Source organism: Oryctolagus cuniculus, chromosome 12 (genome assembly GCF_964237555.1).
Source record: "Oryctolagus cuniculus chromosome 12, mOryCun1.1, whole genome shotgun sequence".
Classification (NCBI taxonomy): domain Eukaryota; kingdom Metazoa; phylum Chordata; class Mammalia; order Lagomorpha; family Leporidae; genus Oryctolagus; species Oryctolagus cuniculus.
Genome location: NC_091443.1, coordinates 96,043,190 through 96,066,363, shown reverse-complemented (window position 1 = coordinate 96,066,363; position 23,174 = coordinate 96,043,190). Strand labels below are relative to the sequence as shown.

The 23,174-nt window shown below is 47.2% G+C and overlaps 2 protein-coding genes and 1 long non-coding RNA gene across 11 annotated transcripts in view; 1 reads left to right on the top strand and 2 right to left on the bottom strand.

Annotated features, from left to right (window-relative positions):
• The window catches only part of LOC103346986 (neuroblastoma breakpoint family member 4), a 320,087-nt gene extending 303,891 nt beyond the window's left edge, over positions 1 to 16,196 (bottom strand). For 2 of the 8 annotated variants that reach the window (XM_070054427.1, XM_070054424.1), the window contains exons 1-9: positions 15,942 to 16,156; positions 15,616 to 15,712; positions 8,531 to 8,728; positions 6,847 to 6,949; positions 5,874 to 6,079; positions 4,247 to 4,301; positions 3,227 to 3,405; positions 1,995 to 2,049; positions 996 to 1,177 (exon numbers count right to left, since the gene is read on the bottom strand). In XM_070054427.1, coding sequence (XP_069910528.1) covers positions 996 to 1,177; positions 1,995 to 2,049; positions 3,227 to 3,405; positions 4,247 to 4,301; positions 5,874 to 6,079; positions 6,847 to 6,949; positions 8,531 to 8,728; positions 15,616 to 15,712; positions 15,942 to 16,019 — 1,153 coding nt within the window. In that variant the 5' untranslated portion in view covers positions 16,020 to 16,156. The other 6 variants (XM_070054423.1, XM_070054422.1, XM_070054428.1 and 3 more) reach the window with 6 other exon arrangements.
• Positions 1 to 23,174, top strand: part of LOC103346435 (neuroblastoma breakpoint family member 4) — a 1,612,367-nt gene that overhangs the window by 1,061,513 nt on the left and 527,680 nt on the right. The window lies entirely within an intron of this gene.
• LOC103346987 (putative neuroblastoma breakpoint family member 5) overlaps positions 1 to 23,174 on the bottom strand; it is a 344,943-nt gene that overhangs the window by 287,179 nt on the left and 34,590 nt on the right. The gene's annotated exons all lie outside the window — the stretch shown is intronic.

Sequence of the window (23,174 nt, the reverse complement as noted above, 5' to 3'; positions counted from 1 at the left end):
TCTGCTGGTGGGAACTCCAAAACGCCACTCAAGGCCAAAGGAATAACCGAGTACGAAAAACAGAAGCATTCACCCACCTGACCTGGAATAGCAACTGGGGCCACTAAAACACGCCTGGAACTGGGAGGGTGTGTATTAGGGACAAACAGTTTGACTCAAACTCGAGGAAATCAAACAAGTCCAAGGCCAGCTCACTGTCCTGGGGCGCCCATCTATGCCCTGGGCTGCGGACAGCAGAAATCTAACCCTGATCTTGGCAAACAACTCCAATGGCAGCGTAGACAAGTCAGTGGACTCTCCCTGCCAGGCCAGCCAGTCGCTGGGAAGGGGACACCCAACACCCACCGGATCCCTGGGTCTCTCAATTGCCAGGCTTCCCAGAATGCTGTGGTCACTGGGAGAGGCGTCGAGGCCGGCGACTCAGGCCTCCCCCTGGCACACGGAACACCCAGGGCACGCAGAGCATTCCAGAGTGCTCTGGTGCTCGGCGCTCCGCCAGCTGATGCGAAAGCCAGGGACCACTTGTCTGCTTGCCACAGCTGGGAGCTGCGGCTTTCAGGGGCTGTCTGCGGGTTGGGAAGGAAGCAGGCTGAAGGCTGCTGGCGTGGCCCCCTCTTCCTAGCCAGCCTGAAGCGCGCAGGCTTGCGGGCGCTGGCCCTGCCCTGGAATAGCCTCTGGGGCCGCAACGACGTGCCCCGCGGGACCTGGCAGGCTGCGTGTCAGGCGGGGCCAAACAGTGTGACCCACACCCCAGAGGCAGGCCCGACCCGGACACCGCAGTGAACGTGGATATGCTTCATTCACACCCACCACCCATGGGGTCTCAGAAGACCTGGGCCCTGTGTGCCGGCCCCCCCCTCCACCCGCCCCCCCGCTTCAGGCGGCCCTGTGCCCCGGGACTCAGCCTCGCGGCTGGCTCCGCGAAGGAAGACTGACGCTGTCCAGGGATGAGCCCCAGTGGCTCAGCGGGGACACCTTGCCCCGGGAGGACTCACCGAACATGTCTATGGTCTGGAAGATGTGGCATTCCTCCCGCCGGAGGCCCCAGGCGCTGTCACAGACCTGGAGGTACGCCACGGCCACGTGCCCGGCCGCAGGACACGGCCAACGGGGTCCCGCGATGGCTGCACATGGGACAGGGAACTGTCCCAGCCGGGGCAGCTCGAGTTCGGGCCCGCTGGGGTGGGAAGGAAAACCACAGCAGGGTCACCAACGCGGCAGGTGGTCGACCCCCGGGCCCTGCCTGCCGGCCCAGGGAAGCCAGTGCGTGCGTGGCTATGGGCACGTGGGCCCCAGAGGCGGTCCTCGTCCCCCGCCAGAGGCCAGCTCTCAGCTCTGCAGGGGTTGCTGGAGACAGCCGCGGACTGAGCCGCAGGCACGGCCGGGCCGGGCCCGGGCCCGGGGCCAGGCAGACAATGGACTCGGACCCCAGAGCTCTGACCCCGCCCAAAGCACTCCAGGACCCTCGCAGGAGCTCTGCGGCACGCATCGACTGCCCAGGCCGCACCTGGCACCACCAATGCACCTGGTTTGTCGAGGTGGGACAGCCCTCTGGCCACCGTCAGAACCCCTCCCCCACCACAGTCTGCCTCCGCAGCCTCTGTGGAGTGGCCCGGGATTCCCCGAGGACCCGTCCCCGTGCCGCCCACCGAAGGCTGAGTGATGTGGTTGGGTCGTGACTGCGGGCCAGACTCCGGTCAGCCTCCGCGTGGAAAGCGGGACAGCCACCGGGACTGCAGGACGTCCTAGGGGGCCACTGGGTCCGCACGGATCCCGGGACGGCCTCCCCAGGGGTGGGGGCAGGCCACAGCCACCTCCGTGTCACTCGCACGCTTGGAGGCCATGCTGCCACCGGGCCCACAGACACACGGGGCCGAGGGGGGCAGTGGGTGTGCGGGCACCACGCGGCCCAGCCCTGGGCCTCCCGGGATAGCGGGGAAGTCTGCCGGGATCCCAGCCCCGGGGCGGGGCCTTCACGGGGTCTGGAGACCTACCTGGGCAGGGCAGGACCTAGGGAAGGCCGCTCCCGATCCAGAGCCGTCGGGCCGACTGCAAATGGAATGAGACAGGGGAGGCCCCACTGAGGACTAGGCTTACCCACGCACAGCCTAGATGTGTACATACCCCAGTGTGGTTGTCTTGGTGGCTCAGAAGCTGGCGTTTAGATAGGCGCTTAATCTAGATAGTGGCTTTGCTTGCCTGCCAGGGTAGTCTTCGGACCGCCCATCACCCACTACATTTCAGGGTCTCTATTGCGCTCTATACCCCAACTTAGTGTGTTTTTTGCGCCCATCTTTGCCCCGTGCTGCCAACAAGCAACATTCAGCCCTGGCACGCACAATTCTAATGGCAGGCTAGGTGGGATACTTGACTCTCCCTGCCTACCCTGCCAGTCGCTGGGTTGGTGATACCCACAGGACTCCTAGGTGTTTCGAATGGCAGGGCTTCCCTGAATGCTGTGGTCATTGGTAGACGTGTTAAGGCCTCGTATCTCCATAGAGATATCTCTGCAGTATCACTCAAAGGTACTAGAACGTGTGAGTAGTGATATCTGTTGCTCTTTTTTTCAGCACATTTTTCATTAACTGGGTGTCAATTCATCTGACCTCTGCTATTTTGCTGGGAAGTGTCAGCTCCACACTGGGATGTCTTGGGTTTTCTTTTTCTCATGGTTTGTTATGGACAATCAATTCAACTCGATTTCTAACTGCCTCACCACAGTCTTGACCTCAGTGACCACTGGAGTTTTTCACACCCTCTGCTTTTTGGGTTCATTTCATTTGGGCCCTGTGCTCCTGTTTATCTTTTCCTACTCTCCTGTATTCTTCCAGAACTGGTAGCGGTTACAAAGTTTCAGCAGTTTGTGAAGAGATTGCTGCTGAAGGCTCTTAGTCTCATCCATCGTTTTTAGCCAGACTCATTGTGCTGACAAGCCTCTGGCTGGTCGGATACACTGCTGTGGGCATGAGGTGGTATTATCTAATGGGGTGTTTCTGGGCAACCACATGACTCCAACTCTAGTTGCTGTACTATGCTTAGATCCCCAAATTCCACATGTGTTCATGCTGTGTAATCTGGTGTTTCCTACCATGAAGCCATGGGCCCTGCTCCAGCACACAGTGCTCTTGTTACTCAGCTAGGGCTGGTGGCTGCAAGGCAGACCTGTGGCTGTGTACTGGGGAGAACCCTGGGGCTCGAAGCATCACCTTGCCCCAGAGGTACTCACTGCCAAGGCCGGCTTCCCTGAAGAAGCATTCTTCTTGCTGGAGGTTCCAGACACTGGCACAGATCTCATCGTAAGCCACCTCCACAATGTTGTCCATAGGACAGGGCCACCAGGGTCCCACTCTGGGTTTAGGCAGGCCATTGAGAAGCTCCAGCTGGGCCAGCCTGAGACTTGGCCTGCTGGAGTGTGGAGATAAGGCACATTTACAAACATGGGACGTGAGTAGCACCAACTCATGCCCGCCCTCCAAAGCAGTAACAGTGCATCTGTGGCTAGAGGAAAAATGGGCCCCAGCAGGTGTCCCACTCCCTGGTCACAAGGTGACTCTGAGAGGACTGGCGGTGACAAGCTGAAGACTGAGTCACAGGGATAGAGACACATGGGCAGGACATGTCCTCTGGCAAACAGCTGCCTGCCCTGCTAGGGAGCAAAGACCTCTGACACCCTGCATGGCTGCCTCCCCAGTGAAGGAAGCACCAGGAGCCTCACTGAAGCTGTGGGTCACCCCTGAGACCCATTCAGGCATCAACTCCCCAGATATCTTGATGATGACAGATACACCTGCTGAGGAGGTCTTGTACCCCAGCACTCTGGCTCTCTCACCCCCACTCCTCAGACTGCTCCCTCTGCCTTCTGATGGCTGGCTCTGGGATCTCAATGGATCACTTTTTGTGCCACCCACAGATGGAATGCCCTTGCATGGACAGAAATTGAATGTAGTCCAGAGAGTGGCCCTCTCCTCTTGTGAGCCAGGGAAACTGTGGTGACTTCCAGAATTCCACATAAAGGCCACTTGGTCTGAGTCAACCCTAAGACTATCTCTTGGGCAGTGAGTGGAAGAGGCCATGCGAACCCCTTTGGGCAACTCCACGACAAGATGCAATATTGTCTTCTGAGACAGGAGGACATGGTCCTGTGGGAGTGCCATGGCTCCCTCAGCCTGTTTTGTCTCTCCCAGGATCTACTGTGACACTTCAGGGATCCCTGCAAAGTCAAAGTCCACAGGGCTGGCAGACCTACCTGGTATGGGGAGAGTCCACATAAGGCTCCTCCTGGTTCCCAGATGTCTGGTTGACTGTAAATCAAGTCAGATAAGGAAGGACACCTTCAGGAAATGGTCCAACGCCACAGCTACCGCCACCAGGACTTCTACTTTTCCATGAGAGACATCTGGGACTTTGGCAACAGCCTCAGAGGCTACAGTGTGTCTCCAGGCCACCATCCCGGCCTGACCATATGTCCTTGGAGCCAGGTGATCCCATTCTCTCCATTGAAACAGGATGTTACCCACATCTCCCGTGGCCTCATTTTCTGGAAACCCTAAGATCATCTGGCCCCCAACAACATCAGCTCCAGCAATAGGCTACCTGGCTGTTGGGTTGAGAACAGCCAAATGCGAATTTGCTCTTCATTGTCTTGGAGACTGAATGGACAGTGAACTCTGTGTACTGCTACTGGGTGGAAGTGTGAGTTCTACAGAGCCTCTGGTCCACCAGGATCTCTGTGGCCACCCAGAGAGTGTAGGGCATTAGTGGCTCCAGTCAGACCTAATGCCCAAGATGGAACACTGAGGGCATGGCATAGTGTTCTAGAGAACTCGGGAGCTCAGTCAACTTCATCAGGGAAGAGAAAGGCCACATGGTTTGCTAGGCTGAAATCCAGAGGTAGCTGCAAAATGCAGGGGGCTATGGCTGTCAGGGAGTGTTACCAGGGTGTGAATATCCCACAGGAGATGGCCATAGTGTTACTTCTACTGTGAAACAGATTATTTGACACTCTACAGACAAGGAGATTGAAATCCACAAAAGATCTGTCACACGTGTGTGAAAACACGCTGAGGAGCAGCCGAGACTTTCCACTCTTGCACTGTGGCTTTTGTTACCTCTCACAAGCTGCCTCCAGTCACATCCTCTCTCCTGTGTTTTGAAACTGGAGGGAATACAGTAACTCTTCCCTCCATACCCACCCTCCCACCCCACCTTCTCTGGCGGTGACAGAGCTTGAGATTGAGTCACAGGGATAGAGACACATGGGCAGGACATGTGCTCTGGCAAACGGTTGCCTGCCCTGCTAGGGAGCAAAGACCTCTGACACCGTGCATGGCTGCCTCCCTGGTGAAGGAAGCATCAGGAGCCTCACTGAAGCTCCCACCCCACCTTCTCCCTCTCCTATTCCCGTTCCCCAAAAGGTTTCTCTGGGGGAAAAAAAAGAAAATCCCAGATCTGGGTTTAGAAAAGTCTGTATATACTATCAATTCAACAGTAAATTTCTCTCTGTCCCCCCGCATCCCCATAACTCTGCCTATAAAATAAAAAATCAATCTTTATAAAAAGGTAAGTGTATTTCAATGGAAATAAAATGGAAATCCAAGCATAAAAAAAGAAAGCTAGAGGATGCGGCCTCCTGCTTCAAGGCCAATTGCATCAGGGAGGAGATCTCTGCAGCCCTGGGACCTTCAAAGCTCTGCATTTCCCACTCTTTGTTCCTACACAAGTACCCTGACCAAAAATGGCCGCAAATGTTTAGAGAACTGTTTACAGAATTGTTTACACAAACGTACAGACTGTTGGTAAATGTTCTTTGAAGAAGTGTGGAGTCGGATGCCAACTTGAGACCATCTTAAGTCTCAGAGCCTTGGCCACCTTACCTGTGCTGAGTTTGGCAACAAGGTGCTCTGTCAGCTTGAGCAGCTCAGTGAGTAGTTGCCGGCTCTGGCAGCTGTCAGGGTCCTGCAGGGTGAGGAGGGCCTGGAGATTTTGATGAATGAGCTGAGAAAGAGCTCTCCCTTCCTGTAACTTCTGCTGTAATTGGGTCAGCTCTTGGGCCTGCTCTTGAATTTGAACACCACATTTCCTAAGGTGTGACAGGAGAGAAAATGTCAAGGTGGAAATGGCCCTATGGTGTGTTCTGTGTCTCTGCAGAGATTTGGTGAGACTGTGCTCACAGGGCCCTCTAAGCAGCATCACTGCCTGTGTGGGAAAATGCCCACAGTAGGGAAGAGGAAAAGATGGAGCAAGAGATTCCTCTTTAGTAGAGAGACAGACCTTGCGAGATTACTAGACACTGGGCTGATTTTTTGGTTCTCTAAACAACACCAAGGTTCTTCCTCAGCTCCCTCACCAACATGTTCCTTAAATTCCTCACTCCAGCCACAGACCTTTCCTTATAAAAATGCAGTGTGCAGCGAGTGGACACAAAGGTAGACACAGAAACATGCCAGGCACAATGGCTTTCGGTAGAAATAACGACTGACAGGGAGAATCTAGGACAGCATCCACGGTCAGGAGGTGATGGAGACACAGTTAATGAGGAGAGGATCCTACAGCACTGTGTGGATATAAAACGTCTCTGTGTGGTTCGCTTTCTTCAATTTTGTATGTGAATTTCAAGTCAATAAGTGCCTCGTTTTTCAAGTCAAAAAGAGGTTCTAAATAGCCACTGCAGCCTACAATTTGGTGATTTCTCTGTTGTCTGCCTGCTTTATAAAGCTGAGGGGTCAGCCCACCATGTAAATCCCTGCCCTTCTCCTGGCCACATCAGTTCTTGGTTCCCCAGCTGAGCTGCCCCACTTGAGAGATGCATTCACCTTTCCACCTGCCCACCCGAGAGAGCCCCCTTACTTGAGATTCTCTGCAGGTAGCAGCTCCTCTGCCAGCTGCCCCTCCAGGAACTGTGGCTTCTCCCTCAGCATTGATTCAATTAGATCTTCATACTCTTCACAATCTGAGGAAAGACACGCACACACATACACCTGCCTCAGTGGAAAGGTGAGCGGGCTGCTAAGGTCACTGTCTGTCAGGAAGTGGAGCTACACCATCAAGCTCTTGGTGTGAATTTCCTCCTCTTTGTTTCTTTAGCTCCCAGGGACAGGACACTTATAATCTCCATTTTATTTATATTTGTTCAGGGATTTAAAAAAAGCTTTATATATTTTTTTGGAAAGCCAGAGTTACACAGAGAGAAGGAGAAGCAGATAGACAGAGAGAGAGGTCTTTCAATCTTTGGCCGATCCAAAGCCAGGAGCCAGGAGCCTCTTCCAGGTCTCCCACATGGGTGCAGGGGCCCAAGGCCTTGGGCCGTCTTCTACTGCTTTCCCAGGCCACAGCAGAGAGCTGGATTGGAAGTGGAGCAGCCAGGTCTTGAATCGGCACCCATAGGGGATGCCGGCACTGCAGGCGGTGGCTTTACCCACTATACTACAGTGCCGGCCCCTCAGGGAATTTTTTCTAATCCCTTCTTTTTTTTTAAATATTAATATTTTATTTCTTATTTTTTCAGTTAACTTTTTTTTAAAGATTTACTCATTTATTTGAAAGGCAGAGTTATAGAGATTCAGAGGCAGGGAGAGAGAGCTAAGTCTTCCATCTACTGGCTCACTCCACAAACGGCCACAATGGCTGGAGCTGTGCCAACCTGAGGCCAGGAGCTAGGTTCTTCCCCCAGGTCTCCCACACAGGTGCAGGGGTCCAAGCTCTTGGGCCATCTTAGACTACTTTCCCAGGCCATAGCAGAGAGCTGGATCAGAAGTGGAGCAGCCAGATTCAAACCAACACCTGCAGGTGGTGGCTTTACCTGCTATGCCACAGCGCTGGCCCCATATAATGTATTTTTCATTTATACTACTACCAAAGGCTTAATGGCTCTACTTAATAAACAGTTCAAGAAATAAAGTATAAGTGGACCATAATCCAGCCAGAGAATAGACAAGAGTTATATACAATAATCAAATCAAAAGATGCTCATCTTCACTTATGTTAAGTAACTCTAAAGTAGTCACAGAAACACCAAAGCTATAGTAGTATATAATTCCCACCAATTTATTGGATAAAGATTTAAAATAACATTTGAGAAAATACTACATTGGCAGCAAATGAGCGAAGAAGAGTTCAAATGCACCTGAAGGGACTTGGCAAAGTGACTCAGCTGGAGCGGGACAGTGTCAGAATTCCCACCCTACAGCTCAGTGAAAATGTGGAAAATTGGCTGAACTTGTGCCTCAGTTATTCCTGCACAACCAACTGATGCTGCAACTACTAACGCTAATCCTTCTCAGAGCATGGTAGCTATGTAACTTATTTGGTAGAGAGAAGAGAAGGATCAAGGTTAGCAAACAGGTCATTTCTCCAAGAGGTGACATCAAATACTCATCATTTCGGTGACACTGAACCTATAGAACTTATTGTGGAATGGGAACATGAATAATGCTGTGCCTCCCATTCAATCTATATTAACAAATTTCTCTATTTTATTTATATTTCTTTTTTAGAAATAAAACATTAAACACAGGGAAAAGAACGAACTTACTGTGGTCCTGCAGGTGCTTTGCCAGGAGGTAGGCCTTAGCCTCAGCTCTAAGAAGCTTCTCCTTCAGTTCTTTTGATTCTCGTTGGCTCTTTGCCAGTTGAGAGCTTAATTGCTCACTGGTTTCTACCCTCACGTCAAGTGAGGGACCGAGAGTCAGTGCCATATCGATGCTTGTAGCAAAATGAGTATATCCAGGGACTAGGAAGAAGACACCCAAGAAAAAGAGGAGTTATAGAAAATGAAACCTCTTTCAGTAGGACTGATAGATGAGGATAACTGTACCTCCCAACTTACTGTTAGGAAACACCCCACAACACTTTAACGCCTTTATTCTTGATTCAGTCAGGTGCCAGAGCTCAGAGCATAAGCTCCTGCTTATTGCTCAACATCCGACAGAGTGAGAGAAGTAGGGCTTCACTTCCAGGTAACTTGGCAGTTACTGTCACAGAATCAAAACACGGGGGGTATCATGGAATCTTGGGAGCCACTGCCTTCCAGTTGCCTAGGCCACCTGGCTGATGCACAAGCCTGATTGGTCCTTTTAAAGTCTTAAGGGGACCACCTCTGAAAGTCTTAAGGGGACCACCTCTTAATGTCTTAAAGGGACCACCCACTCAACACAGCCTCCACAGTTGTGTACCCCTGGCTGAAACCATAGTCCTACCTTTTCCCAAAAGCGTCTAAGCATATTTCTCATTCCTCTGTTCTAAAAGATTAAGGCAGGACTCATATCCTAACAATTTTTACTTTAAGGGTTGTCATAAAGTCACTCCAACTTTTCTTTATGTCAAAAGAGACCACAAGGCTTTTCCACCACTGAGAGATGCTGAATTATAAACTGCCCATGATGTTCTTCTCAGACTCTTCAGCTTCTTAGACCCACACAGCACAGCACAACACTAAGCCAAGGGTTCACTTTTAAATGTTTTGTATCCCATCTCAGTAGACTTTCTGTTGCACTCAAGGGTTGTGCTGGCTTTGCCCTGACAGGGGCAGCACATGGGCATTTCATTCAACTGAAAGCCAGTTAGATGCCCTTACATCCTCAGTGTCTTCCTCTAAGTGGGCCTGCCCTGTTTCACCATCACTTGACGGACACTTTACACTTGACACTTATGGGTTTCATTCGAGCCCCACAAGAGCCTTTTCAAGATATCAACTGACACAAATAGTTGATGTGAACCTCCCCCCAATACACAGTGAACATCCATGTGGGAAAACTTGCAAATCTGATGGTATTCTTTTCATATTTGCATTCAGTTTATCTACATATTGAACAGGATCCATCTGCAGTTTTTATGTAACATTGCCTGATAAATTTTCTTATTGGCTAAGTCCTATTGAATGGTAGCTGAATTCCACTAATGAGGCTGGTCCTGAACCCCTCAGCATCTTCCCACTCTAATGTGTAAGATATCAGTTTCTGAGATGAATCAAAGGTATGAAGAAATTCATTTTCAGCTGTCTCTTATCTTCATATTCTATGGCAGAAATAATTATTCATCAAATTCTTAATCTTAAAAATCATAAACTAAAGCATCACAAGATTACATGTCCTACTTTACATTGTACAGGGGTGGATTTAGGGTAGTGTTAATAAAAACAAAGTAACAGTGACAACTTCTTGGTGAATTTATACCCAGCATTTGGCAAAGCACTGTACAAATGACAACATTTCACTTTCATCACAATCCTTGAGATGATCATGAAAGTACAATGTCCCAAAGAAGAGGGACAGGAAATGACTCCTCTGGCCATATTTAAAGGAACATGTTCTCTGGTTCTGGCAGAGTGGCCAGTGAATAAAGGGAGCAGCACTTATTACAGCATCATTTTCCAGGGCATATATGTGCCTCATGGGCTACTAGGACCAAAATATGGAGGCATCTGCAAGCTTTCTTTCCTATATGCAACACAACTCCTATCATCGAGGATTTCAGATTCTTTGAGATGTCCAAGAGAAGTATGAGATTAGGGTCTTTGACTGATGTAATTTGATCTGCTATTTAATATCCGTGATTCTCTCTAAGGCTCTTGCCTGGTGTGTGACATTCCTTTCTGCTAAGAACACCACTGTAATCTTGGGGTCTTGGCTACTATATAGGCCAACATATCTGAGACACTCATGTCACCACTTCTGTGTGGGGTCTGGGGCATGCTAAAATTGTACACATCCAGTCTGGAATTTCCCTGAGGTTCAAGTGACACACATTCATCCACAGGGCATGACATTGGCAGATGAAAACAGTCTATGGCTTCATCTTTGTATTAACTGAAGTCCCGCAGTCCAGAGACCAGGTTTTCTCAAGGTAGGAGATCAGCATTGAACTACAGAAGGGAACGTCTGAGCAAGATTTCATGCCCTCCACACTCAAAAATCAAATAGAATAAGACACAGCACCACACTATGTCTGCTGGTCACATGTAAGAATTGGAAACAGACACCTTAGAGCACAGATCCTAAGTGAAATGTTCACCTTCTACATGCAATGCACCTCTACTTACCATATACGTACGTGTAAAGCTTCACGGCCACAATGTTGTATCTGAAATTATGAAAGTCAAATGTATTTTCAAAGACAGATCTTCTTGGTCTTTAGCAAGGCAATAGGATGTAAATACCACATAAGCCATGCAGTACTTGTACTTCACTGCATCAGAGCCAGAACATTTAGCCAAACACATAATGTCGGCAAGGAAATATGTGAACATTCTCACAATGCAGGTAAATAAAGACAATGCATAGTCTCTCGCCTCTTCTATAAGGTTTTGTCACTGAATGAGAATATGAAATATCTTTCAATTCATACATCTTATTAGAGCTTAGAACTAAAAATGAGATTATGGAGGTTTAGGGGTCATAGTTTGAAATGAATACAGGGAGGATGATATGGAAGGGAATATGGTTTGGGATGAAGGTGTTTCAGAGAACAACCCCAGTGTACCAAGATACTATACCCCTTTTTCTTTCCTAAAACTCAATTCTCATTGTCATTTATTCTTTTTAGAAACATTGTTGATTCTGTTCGTTCCCCTTATTCTACCAATAGCATATTATCGTCCACTTTTCTCTCCTAAGGTCCAGAATAACACTAGACTCATTCAATAGGCTTCTGGATTCTAATGTCTTCCAACCTCGTGGATCAGCTAAGTTTCAGGTTAACTTGCCAGAGATGGTGAATCATTTCTAAGGAAGTACAAAGACTGAACAAAACTCTGCTGTTCAGAATCCCATCTTTGATGACTCCAAGGCGCTCATTTGGGTTAGTGATACATCTCCTAACTATGTTCCCCTTCTGCTTCACTACAACCCATTCTCTCTCCCTTGGGCATATTTGGCTTAGAGGAACTGCCTTTTGAGTTTTTATTATCTGTATGTTCTTCCTCTATACATGAATGAGGTTACTTTAAAGTTTCCTTCTATCTATTTAAATTCCTTTGTAAACTTAATTTGAAAAATCAAGAGAAAGCAATAACATAATGAAAACAAAATGTGTGCTTTTTATTTAATCTCCAAAACAACTAAAAAAAAGTTTGAAATAAATGTAGAGGTGTTTCCAGTACCATGACAACTGTGTTGGATTTCTAATTCCAATGACGTAGATTCTTCCATCCATTTTGTGATGTTTGTAACTGTATTAGTAACAACTGATGTTACTAACCTGGTTAACAGGTACTACCAAACTTTTAAGGATGAACTAACAGCAATTTATCTGAAATGATTCAAAGCAATGTAGAGCAAGGGAATCCTTCCTAACAAGTTCTCCATGAGGTCAGAATTCCCTTTATTTCAAAACTGGACAATGACAAAGCATCACCACAAAAATGAAAACTATAGGCCAACATCTCTCATGAACACAGATGCAAAAATTCTCAATAAACTGCTAGAAAACTGACTGCAGCACCGTATTTAAAAAGATCACTGTGCCAAACAAGTGAGATTCATCCCAGGGATGTGAGGATGGTTCAACACAGAAATCATACATATAACAAATTACCTCAATGGAACAAAAGATTAAAGTTACATGATCATCTCAGTAGATAACGAAAAAGCATTTGCCACATTCAATATCCATTCAAAATAAAAGCCCTGAATTAATTTGATTTTGAAGGAACATACTTCAACATAATAAAGGTAGTAAGTGGCAAACCCACAGTCAATGTCATAGCGAATGGAAATGTTGGAAAAATCTCAGCTAAGATTTGGAACCAGATGAGGTTGTCTACCGTCACCACTCTTATCCAACATAGTACAAGAAGTTTCTGTCAGAGCAATTGTGCAAGAGAAACAAAGGCATACAAATAGGAAAGGAGAAGTTAAAACATCTCCATTTGTAGATGACATGAGTCTCTATGTAGAAAAGCCTAACATCTACATCAAAGACTGTTAGAATAGGCAAACTACTTCAGTGAAGCTGCAGGATAAGAAAGCAACAACCAACAAGTAGAAGTTTGATATGAAAATAATAAGAGCAATGACTTCAAAAAGAACAAATTACCTTGGGATAAATTGAAATAAGAATGTAAAAGATCTCTACAAGGAAAATTAGAAAATCTGAATCAAAGAAATTACAGAAGAAACAAATAATGGAGAACCACTACTGTTCATAGTTGGGAGAATTGGTATTTTTAACTTATTTATACTACTCAAACCAATTTGCAGACTCAATTGAATGTCCATCAAGATGTCAATGACATTCTTCACAGAACTAGAAAAATAATTCTAAAGTTCTGACTTTCAAACAAATGAATAAATCTAAAAAAAGAAAAAGAAAGAAAAGTGTGGGGCTACCACACAGCCATCTCTTGTTCTCATCACAGAATATCTCATGAAGGAGGCAATAGAACTCAACTTCTGGGGTCTTTCCAGACTAAACAAATAATCATTTGTAACTGACAGGCACCACACCTGGTTCCTGAGGTTTCTAATGACCTCGCTGGCACTCTAAATCTGATGTTAAGATGTCCCTTTGCAGAGCAGAGATGATTTCTGATTTTCTACTTGACTGGAGCTCTTCTTGCTCCCTTAGCTGGCTTTCCAAGGGCTTTTTCCCAGGGCAGTGGCCTGTGCTGAGCCCAGATGCACAGAGCATGGCCTTTCCATGAGGACCAATGTCCTGAGGGTATCATGCTCCTCACCCTCTGAAAACAAATATACCTTCTTCAGAAAAAGTTGAATACGGTGCCAGCACTCTGACATAGTGGGTAATGCCTCTGCATGCAGTGCTGGCATCCCATATGGGCACTAGTTCGAGTCCTGTCTGCTCCACTTCTTCTCCAGCTCTCTATTATGGCCTGGGAAAGCAGTTGAAGATGACCCAAGGGCTCAGGTCCCTGCACCCATGTGGGAGACCCAGAAGAAGCTCCCAATGCCCAGATTTGCATCAGCACAGCTCTGGCCGTGGTGGCCATCTGAGGAGTGAACCAGCAGATGGAAGATCTCTTTCTCTCCCTCTCCTCTCTCTGCATAACTGTGACTTTCAAGTAAATATAAATCTTGTAAAAAAGAAAATGTTGAATATTCTGCAGTGACTTCTATACTTGGGAGAAGGCAGGTTTGTCACAAGGACAATAATGACTAGAGGCAAAGTTGAAGCTGTACTGTTTTCAGCCCTGGCACTGTATCAGGCCTTAAGATGCAGTGCTTCTTAGCTTTTCAACAGCCCTGCAAGTTAGGTGCAGTTGCCTGCTTTTACTGATGGTGAGACCTACACTCAGGGAGAGGTAAGCTGGCTTATTCTAGGTCACTCAGACTAGCAAAGACAGATCCAGAATTCAAATCCTACAATGTCCTGTGTCTTTTCCACACAGGTCCATGTATCTCAAGTATGACAGTGACATGGGCCTTCTATACCAAGGATGGGCACAGGAGCTGTGGGACAAGAAATTCTTTCATTCTGAAAGCATGATGCTCTTAACATATTACTATGATTTAACAGTGTTTTGGGGGAGGGCAGATGCCATTTTCCAGCAGGTTAAACAACAACTTGGGAAGGCCACATCCCATATCAGAGTCCTTGTTCCAGTCATGGCCACTCTGCTTTTGATCCAGATCCCTGTCAAAATATCTTGGGGAGCAGTGGATGATACTTCAAGTACTTGGGCCCCTTCCACCCACATCTGGACCAGACCAAAGCCAGGAACCAAGAACTCCATATCTCTCTCTCTCTCTCTTTCCTCTTTCCCTCTCTCTCTTCCCCTCCATCTCTACATCTCCAATACTCTGTCAAATAAAAACATAAATCTTTAAATAGTGTTGAATCTACATATTTGGAAAAGCAGAAATAGTAGAACAGGACTTCAAAGAACTGCATCAGTGTCCATACACCAAGGTGAACACTCCCCCTCCACCGTGGACTCAAGTCATATGTCTGTCACAGCACTTCCCATGCCTTTTGGCAGTTTCTTGTTTTCCAGGTGGAGCTCCTGGAGAGCTGGGGTAACATTTCATTCTGCATCAACAGCACATAACAGCACCAGTAACAGCTAGGTAGGAGCACTCAGTAACCATGTGCTCAGAGGCTGAAAAGAGAAGACATCATCTCATGGGCATTCTGTCCCAGTGGCCTCTCAAATCCTCTGCCTTCTCCATTTTGAAAAATCCTCAGCAAAGTTCATTTCTGTAGGGGAATCCTGACAACTCCTTCAGAGTGTCTGAGGAGAAAATCCATGTGTTGAGCAGTGATAAATGTGGCAGGGATAAGGAAGCAATGTCACCACACACTGCTCGTCTGGGCTGCATCCAAAACCAGTGCATCCCAACACTCAGCAGTTGTCACACCCCACTGGAACTGTCTGGTTTGGGGCCATCTTTCCTCACTCCCTTGGACACTTCCAGGGCATAGATCAGGCTTTATTGCCTGTTGCCAATGCCTAGGGAGGGCATTACTTGCAAAACTCAGGAGAAAATGTTGTGAAAACCTTTCTAAAGGCTGAAGATGTGCTGAAGATTAGTATCACCACTGCTTTGGTGCAAGGGAACCTTTCTTTTGTATCTCCTGACCTAAAAGGAGGAACTTTGTAGGTAATGACTGGCATCCCCAGCCCACCTCCAAGTGTTTCCATCCATCCATGCCCACATTTACCTGATGGGCATCGCTGGAAGGGCAGTTCCAGGGTCAAGGCTCTGGGGTCTGGAGTAAGGCCTCCTGTGCACATCCCCTCTTCTTGGCATAGGTCTTCCTTGGGAGAACAAAGCAGGGCTGCGTTCCTTCTGTCGATCTCCTTGTTCAGATACTCAAGGAGTTCTGGATAAGGGCACTATCTCATTCCTTGCTGCTCAGTACCAGTTGCTATTTAGGGAGGGTGATGATGCTGTGCACATTCTTTGCTTTTCTCTGGACCTTCCCGAACTCAGCCTGAAGGTACACTCATTCAGACCCACTTTTGTGACCCCAGGATCTACTGTCACCTCATTCTTCTCTTTGTCTTCTTGGATCTCCCACCCACCAGGCATTGCATCTCCTATTATGCTCTTTTCGTTCTGCATTCTCAGGCCAAAGGTTCAGCGAGATGCTCCTGAAGGAAACCTAATCAGGGTTGGGTATGCTCTTGACCACAGTTGTTACTGATCTCTATTACAGACATCTTATTCCATAATTGACTCAGAGACACCCCAGAACATGAAGTGACCTCATAGACCTACAACAGCTTCCTTATTTTTCAGGAAGATAATCAAGGCGCAGGAAGGATTAGACTTGCCTATATCTCCACAGCTACTTGGATACAGCACCACAATTAAAAACCTTGGTCTCAAAACATCCTGAGTCTCAGAGCCTCTTGTGTTCAAGGTGGCCTTTGAAAGAAAAGCAAAATTTCCTTACACCATTATGGAAAAGAAATGAGGACCATGACAATAGGAAATGTGTTATTGTGGGTTCTACAGCTATGTGAATTACCACCAGCCAGTTTTAAGTCAGTAGATGATAAACTGGGACCTGGGAACACAGGACAAAACAATCACACTCATCAGAATTATAAATTGTAAGCATAATGCACTTAACTTATTATTTGTTCAGGTTTCGCTCATGTGATAGGAGGCAGCCTTCATGAGAGCAAGAACTGTTGTCTGTCGGGGTCACAGAGTATGCCCAGTGACTTCACAGGTGCCTGCATAGAAACATTCACAGGTGTTGAAATAAGATGGACTAAAACAATTTTCTGAACTGACAACTCACTTGGAACTAACAACTCCAGAGAGTAAATGGGCAAAAGTGGGGAGAGGGGGCAGGAAGCAGAAGGAAGAAATAGAAGCAGTAAAACAATGTGCAGATCCGAGGGAAAGTGGAATAAGGATATGGGCTAGAGAGGCGGCTGAGAAGCTCAGGGAGGGCAGAGATCTGACTGAGAAGTGGCTTATTTAAAAACCTACTTTGTCATTCTAGGTCCCCATCAGGTGCCAGATGCATCAGGTCTCAGAAGGGAATGGCAGAACCTGGCACCAATGTCACTGCTGCTGGCTCTTCCACGTGCGGCCTCTTCCTCAACATTGTCAGTGAACTTGCTGCTCTCATCTTCAGTGTCATCCCCGTGGCTGCACCTGGAAGGCAGTTCAGAAGACAAAGGTGATTCCCTTTACAGATGGCTTCCAGACAGAAGGGCAAATTACACTCCCATCTGCCTCCTCACAGGCTTGGCCCCCGCGAGCCAGGCTGGCAAGGAAGGCAGAACTCAACCTTCTCCTTTGGCATGGATTCTGTGTACACAGAAGCCTACGCTTCAAAATATAAGATGGCTTTGACTGCACACTTCTGTAATTAAATTGCCAGCCTCCAGATAAAGTGGCTACCTTCTTCCTCATTTCAAGTCAGCCTGACTTCTTCCCATTCCTGCCACTGTCCTGTTCCTTCTTTAACATGTGAAAGGGACTACCATTTTCCCCAGCACTGAGTTATGAGAAGGCCCTTCCTTTCTTGGGGCTTAGGAGATCCCTGTTCCTCTCGTACTTTCCCACTGTAGGAATCAGTTGTGCATATGGTAACAATCTGTATAAGGAACTTCCCTCTTGTAGTCCTGTGTGATCCAGAGCTCCAGGACCAGTCAAGAACAAAGGAACAGAACGGTTCACACGTTTCTTTATCCTTTTCCCAACATCCCCGCCTTCCCATATTTCTCAAACCCTTGACCAATATAACCATCCTTTGCCTTAGGGGTTTCTTGCACTGCTTTGTCCTCAAGGGATTTTTCATCCATTCTTTCATTCCCCAAAGATGGGCCCAGTCCCCCTAGGCCCAAAACACCTGTAGTCTTTACCAAGGATAGGGAGCCTTTGGTCCTGGCAAAGCTCCAGGGCAGTGCTGAGTGGCAGAAGGAAGCTTGTAAAACAGACACCAGGCATTGGTGGCTCCTGAACACCTGAAATGTGGCCATGTGACTGAGAATCTGCATTTCTTGTTTTATTTTATTGAAGTTATTTCATATTTAAATACTCACATGTGGCTGGTGGCTACCATATTGGACAGCACAAATCTGCGCTCTTTCTTCCTTGTTACATCAGTTAAAATTTGTCCAATTTGAGATCAAGAACTGTTGTTCAGGCCGGTGCCATGGCTCACTTAGCTAATTCTCTGCCTGCGGTGCCAGCACACTAGGTTCTAGTCCCGGTTGGGGCGCTGGATTCTGTCCTGGTTGCTCCTCCTCCAGTCCAGCTCTCTGCTGTGGCCCGGGAAGGCAGTGGAGGATGGCCCAAGTCCTTGGGCCCCTGCACCTGTGTGGGAGACCAGGAGGAAGCACCTGGCTCCTGGCTTCACTTTGGCGCAGTGTGCCGGCTGCAGCAGCCATTTGGAGGGTGAACCAATGGAAGGAAGACCTCTCTTTCTTTCTCTCTCTCTCTCTCTCTCTCTCTCTCTAACTCTGTCAAAAAAAAAGAACTGTTGTTCACATTACTGATTCATTCTGAAAGCAGAGGTATTAATTATGTTAATTCTTGAGAAACCAAAGAAAATATCTTATGACTGCCTCTGTGTCTTCCAGAATCTGTGCAACTTACAGAATCTCCAGATCTGATTGTGATCCTGGCCTCAACAGCTACCTCATTAAACTCCTCTCCTTAGCACTGCATAAGTAGGTCTCAAAGAGATTAGGTGACTTGTTCAAGGTGACCCAGGAATCCCTGACAAGGGTGATGCCAAGAAGTCAAGTCTCTGGGCTCTATGACAGACGTGGCTGTTTCTTCTGGTGACAGATGCAATCTTTACCTTTGCTTCTTCTAAGGCCAAGGCACCTGCCCTTGAGCAGACATCTGTGAATTGAAGGGCTCTCATGACAATGTACAGCCACCCTTGGCACATGAGGTGACCTGGAGCAGTTCATGTCTCCACTCCAGGTTTTGGTACCTGCAGGTTTACACGAGTATTTTCAATGACCCTGGCTGATCCCATCAAGAACTAAGAGGAAGTCAGCATGCTGTTCCAACAACTTGTGTTAAAACTCACCCTGGGAGTCTGTGTTGTGTTGTATCATGTAAAGCTGCCATATGGGTGCCACTGCCAGTTCCTGTCCTGGTTCCTCTAACTCTTATTTTTTGTAATATTTATTTATTTGAAAGTCAGAGTCACAGAGAAAGGAGAACAGACAGAAAGAGGGAAAGAGGCAGAGAGGGAGAGAGGCAGAGAGAAAATCTTCCATCCTCTGGTTTACTCCCCAAATGGCACAATGGCCAGTTCTTGGCCAGGCCCATAACCAGGAACCGGAGCTTCATCTACAATTCTCACATGGGTGAAAGGACCCAAGCACTTGGGCCATGTTCCACTGCTTTCCTGGGTACATTAGTGGGGAGCTGGATTGGAAGTGGAACAGCTTGGACTTGAACCAGCACCCATATGGGATATCAGCATCACAGGTGGCTGGCTGCTTTACTCTCTATGCCTCAATGCTGGCTTTGCTCAACTTCTGATCCAGTTCCCTGTTAGTGGCCTGGGAAAACCAACAGAGGATGATCCAAGCACTTGGGCCCCTGATACTCATGGGGCAGTCCTGGATGAAACTGCTGGCTCTTGACTTCAGCTTGGCCCAGTCCTGACCTTTATGGTCATCTGGGGAGTAGGCCAGCAGATGGAAGATCTGTCTCTCCATCTCTTGCTCTGTAACCCTGACTTTCAAATCAATAAATAAACCTTTAAAAAAATCCTCACCCTGGGTGAGAAGTGGGGGTGACAGAGAAAATAACCCAACCCACCAACTTCAGAGAATTATTTTAGAAACCGGCACTTTGGAGGAAAGCCTAACTGTGTATATGTATATGAGAGAGTGCTTTAAAATGTGAAAAACGAGGCCAGTGCCACAGCACACTAGGCTAATCCTCCACCTTGCGGCAACGGCACACCGGGTTCTAGTCCCGGTCAGGGCGCCGGATTCTGTCCTGGCTGCCCCTCTTCCAGGCCAGCTCTCTGCTGTGGCCAGGGAGTGCAGTGGAGGATGGCCCAAGTGCTTGGGCCCTGCACCCCACGGAGACCAGGATGAGTACCTGGCTCCTGCCATCGGATCAGTGCGGTGCGCCGGCCACAGCGTGCCGGCCGCAGTGGCCATTGGAGGATGAACCAACGGCGAAGGAAGACCTTTCTCTCTGTCTGTCTCTCTCACTGTCCACTCTGCCTGTCAAAAAAAATGAAAATAAAGATTGTTTGGAGGGAAAAATTCAAATATATGAAGAGATTTTTTCATAACATACATTTTCCTATTAATGACTCCTATTTAGGTGCATAAAAATTTTTGTTCCAAAATAAACTCTTAACACACTTAATTTATTTGAGAAGTTGAGAGACAGATAGCTGCTGTCCACTGTTTTACAGCTCAAATGCTCACAACATTTCCACAGCATTGAGCTGGGAATTCAGTCCAGGCCTCACCCCTTGAATGGTAGGAACCCAATTACTTGAACCATCACCAATGTTTTCCCTCTGTATTAACAGAGGAGTCAGGATTCAGGAGTTAGAGATGCGTATAAAAACCAAGTACTCCAATATGGGGTGCAGGCTTCTCAACTGGCCTCCTAACATATAGGCCAAATGCCCTCCTGTATACTGCTTATATCTGAATTCTATTTTCCATTAACTTTGTTGAAATACCCATGTTTATCCCATATTCTTTTTTTAACTTTTATTTAATAAATATAACTTTCCAAAGTACAACTTTTGGATTATAGTGGCTTTCCCCATATTCTTATAATGTGTCTTTCTTTGAACTGTCCCCAAATACATGCAAAGATGTTATATGATCAGGGCAACAACTGAATTACCTGCAACTCTGAGATTGCTCTTTACTAAAACAACACATTGGGACACCTCAATGGAACGACACCAGTATCCTCACAGAAGCCTGTCTCTTAATGGGCTCTGAAGGGAAGAATAGAACAAACTGAAGGATACCTACGATAGGGCTGGCACTGTGCAACAGCAGATAAGGCCACCACCTGAACCTCCAGCATCCCACATGGGCACCAGTTCGAGTCCTGTCTGTTCCATTTCTGATCCGGCTCTCTGCTGTGGCTGGAAAAGCAGTGGAAGATGGCCCAGGTCCTTGGGCCCTTGCACCTGTGTGGAAAACCCGTAGGAAGCTCCCGGCTCTGGATCAGTGCAGCTCCAGCCATTGTGGCCATCTGGGGAGTGAACTAGCAGATGGAAGACTTCTCTCTCTGCCTCTGCCTCTCTGTAACTCTGCCTTTAGAATAAATAAATAAATCTTTAAAAATATATCTATGATAAAGTAAAGTACTCTGAACACTGCCTAACTCTTAACTGCTCTGTCTACGTGAGCATAAACCATTACTAGTAATCTGCACACTATGCTCTAAGCTCACAGGAACTTCATCTTGCCCTCTGATCACCTTATGGGACACCCCCATAGGCTAAGTCTGCTCCCACAGAGCCCATCTGAATTAACCTCAGTCCTTCTGTGGAATGTACTGTGTCTCTCAGCATTCACACTGAAGCTTTAATCCCATTATCTTAGCATTTGGAGATGGTAATTTTGGAAAGAGATATGATTTCGATGAATTTATGAAGGTAGGTTCTTCATAATGGGATTAGTGCCCTTCTAAGAATAGACGCCTGAAAGCTTGCTCTTGTTTCTCACTCTCCCCCCCATCCCCGCCAGGTGAAGACGCAGAAAGATGGTAGTCTTCTGTGACCCTGAAAGAGAGCCCTCACTATACTATCCACCTATATTGGTGCCCTGACCTCAGACTCCTGGCCTCCAGAACTGTGACAGAAATAATCTCTATTCTTTCTGCCATCCAGTCTATGATGTTTTATTACAGTAGCCAGAGCTGACCACAACATCTCAGTGCTGAGGCTGCCACAAGTTGTTCTTCCATTTCTGAGCACAGAGATTTTGCATAAAGTTCATGAATTAAAAGGATTTTGGAGTGGACCCCCACTCAATCAATTATCAACTGAATTCAATTCTTGATCTCTATTTAATCTCTGAGTTCATCTATTTTCCTCCTGGATGATCACACCTGTTTGCAGGACAAGACAGGAAAATGACAACCCCAAAATGCAGATGTTATGACGTGACAGCTCAATGCCTGGATCAGAGCAGGAGAATCTAATCCATGCCCTTAATTCCAAAAGGAATTTGAGTAATGTGCACTTACAAATGAATTGTCAGCAGATTCACTGAAACCTTCCTCAAGAACCACAACCTCATGGAGAAGCAGCACTCACTACCTTCAGGACCCCTCTGGGTCTCAGGGTACCCAGGAATCTGTAAAGGGTACCTATGGCTGATTTTTAGCTTTCTTGCCCCCCAAGCTACTTTTCTAAATGCCACTGAGATGACACTGGTTCAGTCTCAGCCCTTCACTGCTGGGAGTTACACACAATGATCCTTTTATGGCATCCAGCTCTAGAAAAACATCCCAGTCCCCTCACCTGGGAGGGTCTGTGTGACCACAGGTGTTGCCTCAGAGGTACTGAGGGGAGAACTGAGCAGCAGCTGGACCTTCATTATGGCAGCCTTTCCCAGAGCATCCAACACAACCACTCAGGACCCCTGCTCTGTTGTCAGAGCTGATGACTCATATAACCACCACAGATTCCTGCTTATTCAGCATGTGTGACAGCAGGTAGGTGATCATGTGGCACGTCTTTGGAGAACCTGACATTTATGTCTCTCTGATAGAAATGACTCTAGCAACATTCAAATCTGGGCAGTCAAGTAAAGGTTCCATCACAAAATGCATACAACCTAACCTCTGAGCTTCCATTTCCTTCTTTGTGGAATGGAATAAATGCATCTTTATCTTCTAGTACTGTCACAGAGTTGATGTGTGTAAGACTCATTCATTCAACAAATAGTTATTGAATGCTGAGATGAGTGAAGCATGGTTCCAGGCACTTGGGATACACAGCCGTGGTTAAAACACAGCTCCACTCTCATGAGGCCCATATTGTAGGAGTGGGAGGAATGGGAGAAAAGAGCAAAGAAAGAAAGAATACATAGCCCAGAGGTTGGTGATAGCTGCTGAGGAGAGAGAATCAAACAGGAACAGGAAAGGGGTGCAGAGGTTAAAGACTGCTGTGTCATACAAGTAGGCTGAGGAAGGACTCCCTGGAAGGTGAACAGAGCTCTGACAGAAGTGAAAAGGTGGGCTTTAGGATTCTGGAAAAAGCAGTGCGAATATCTAGAAGTATGAGAGTGCCTG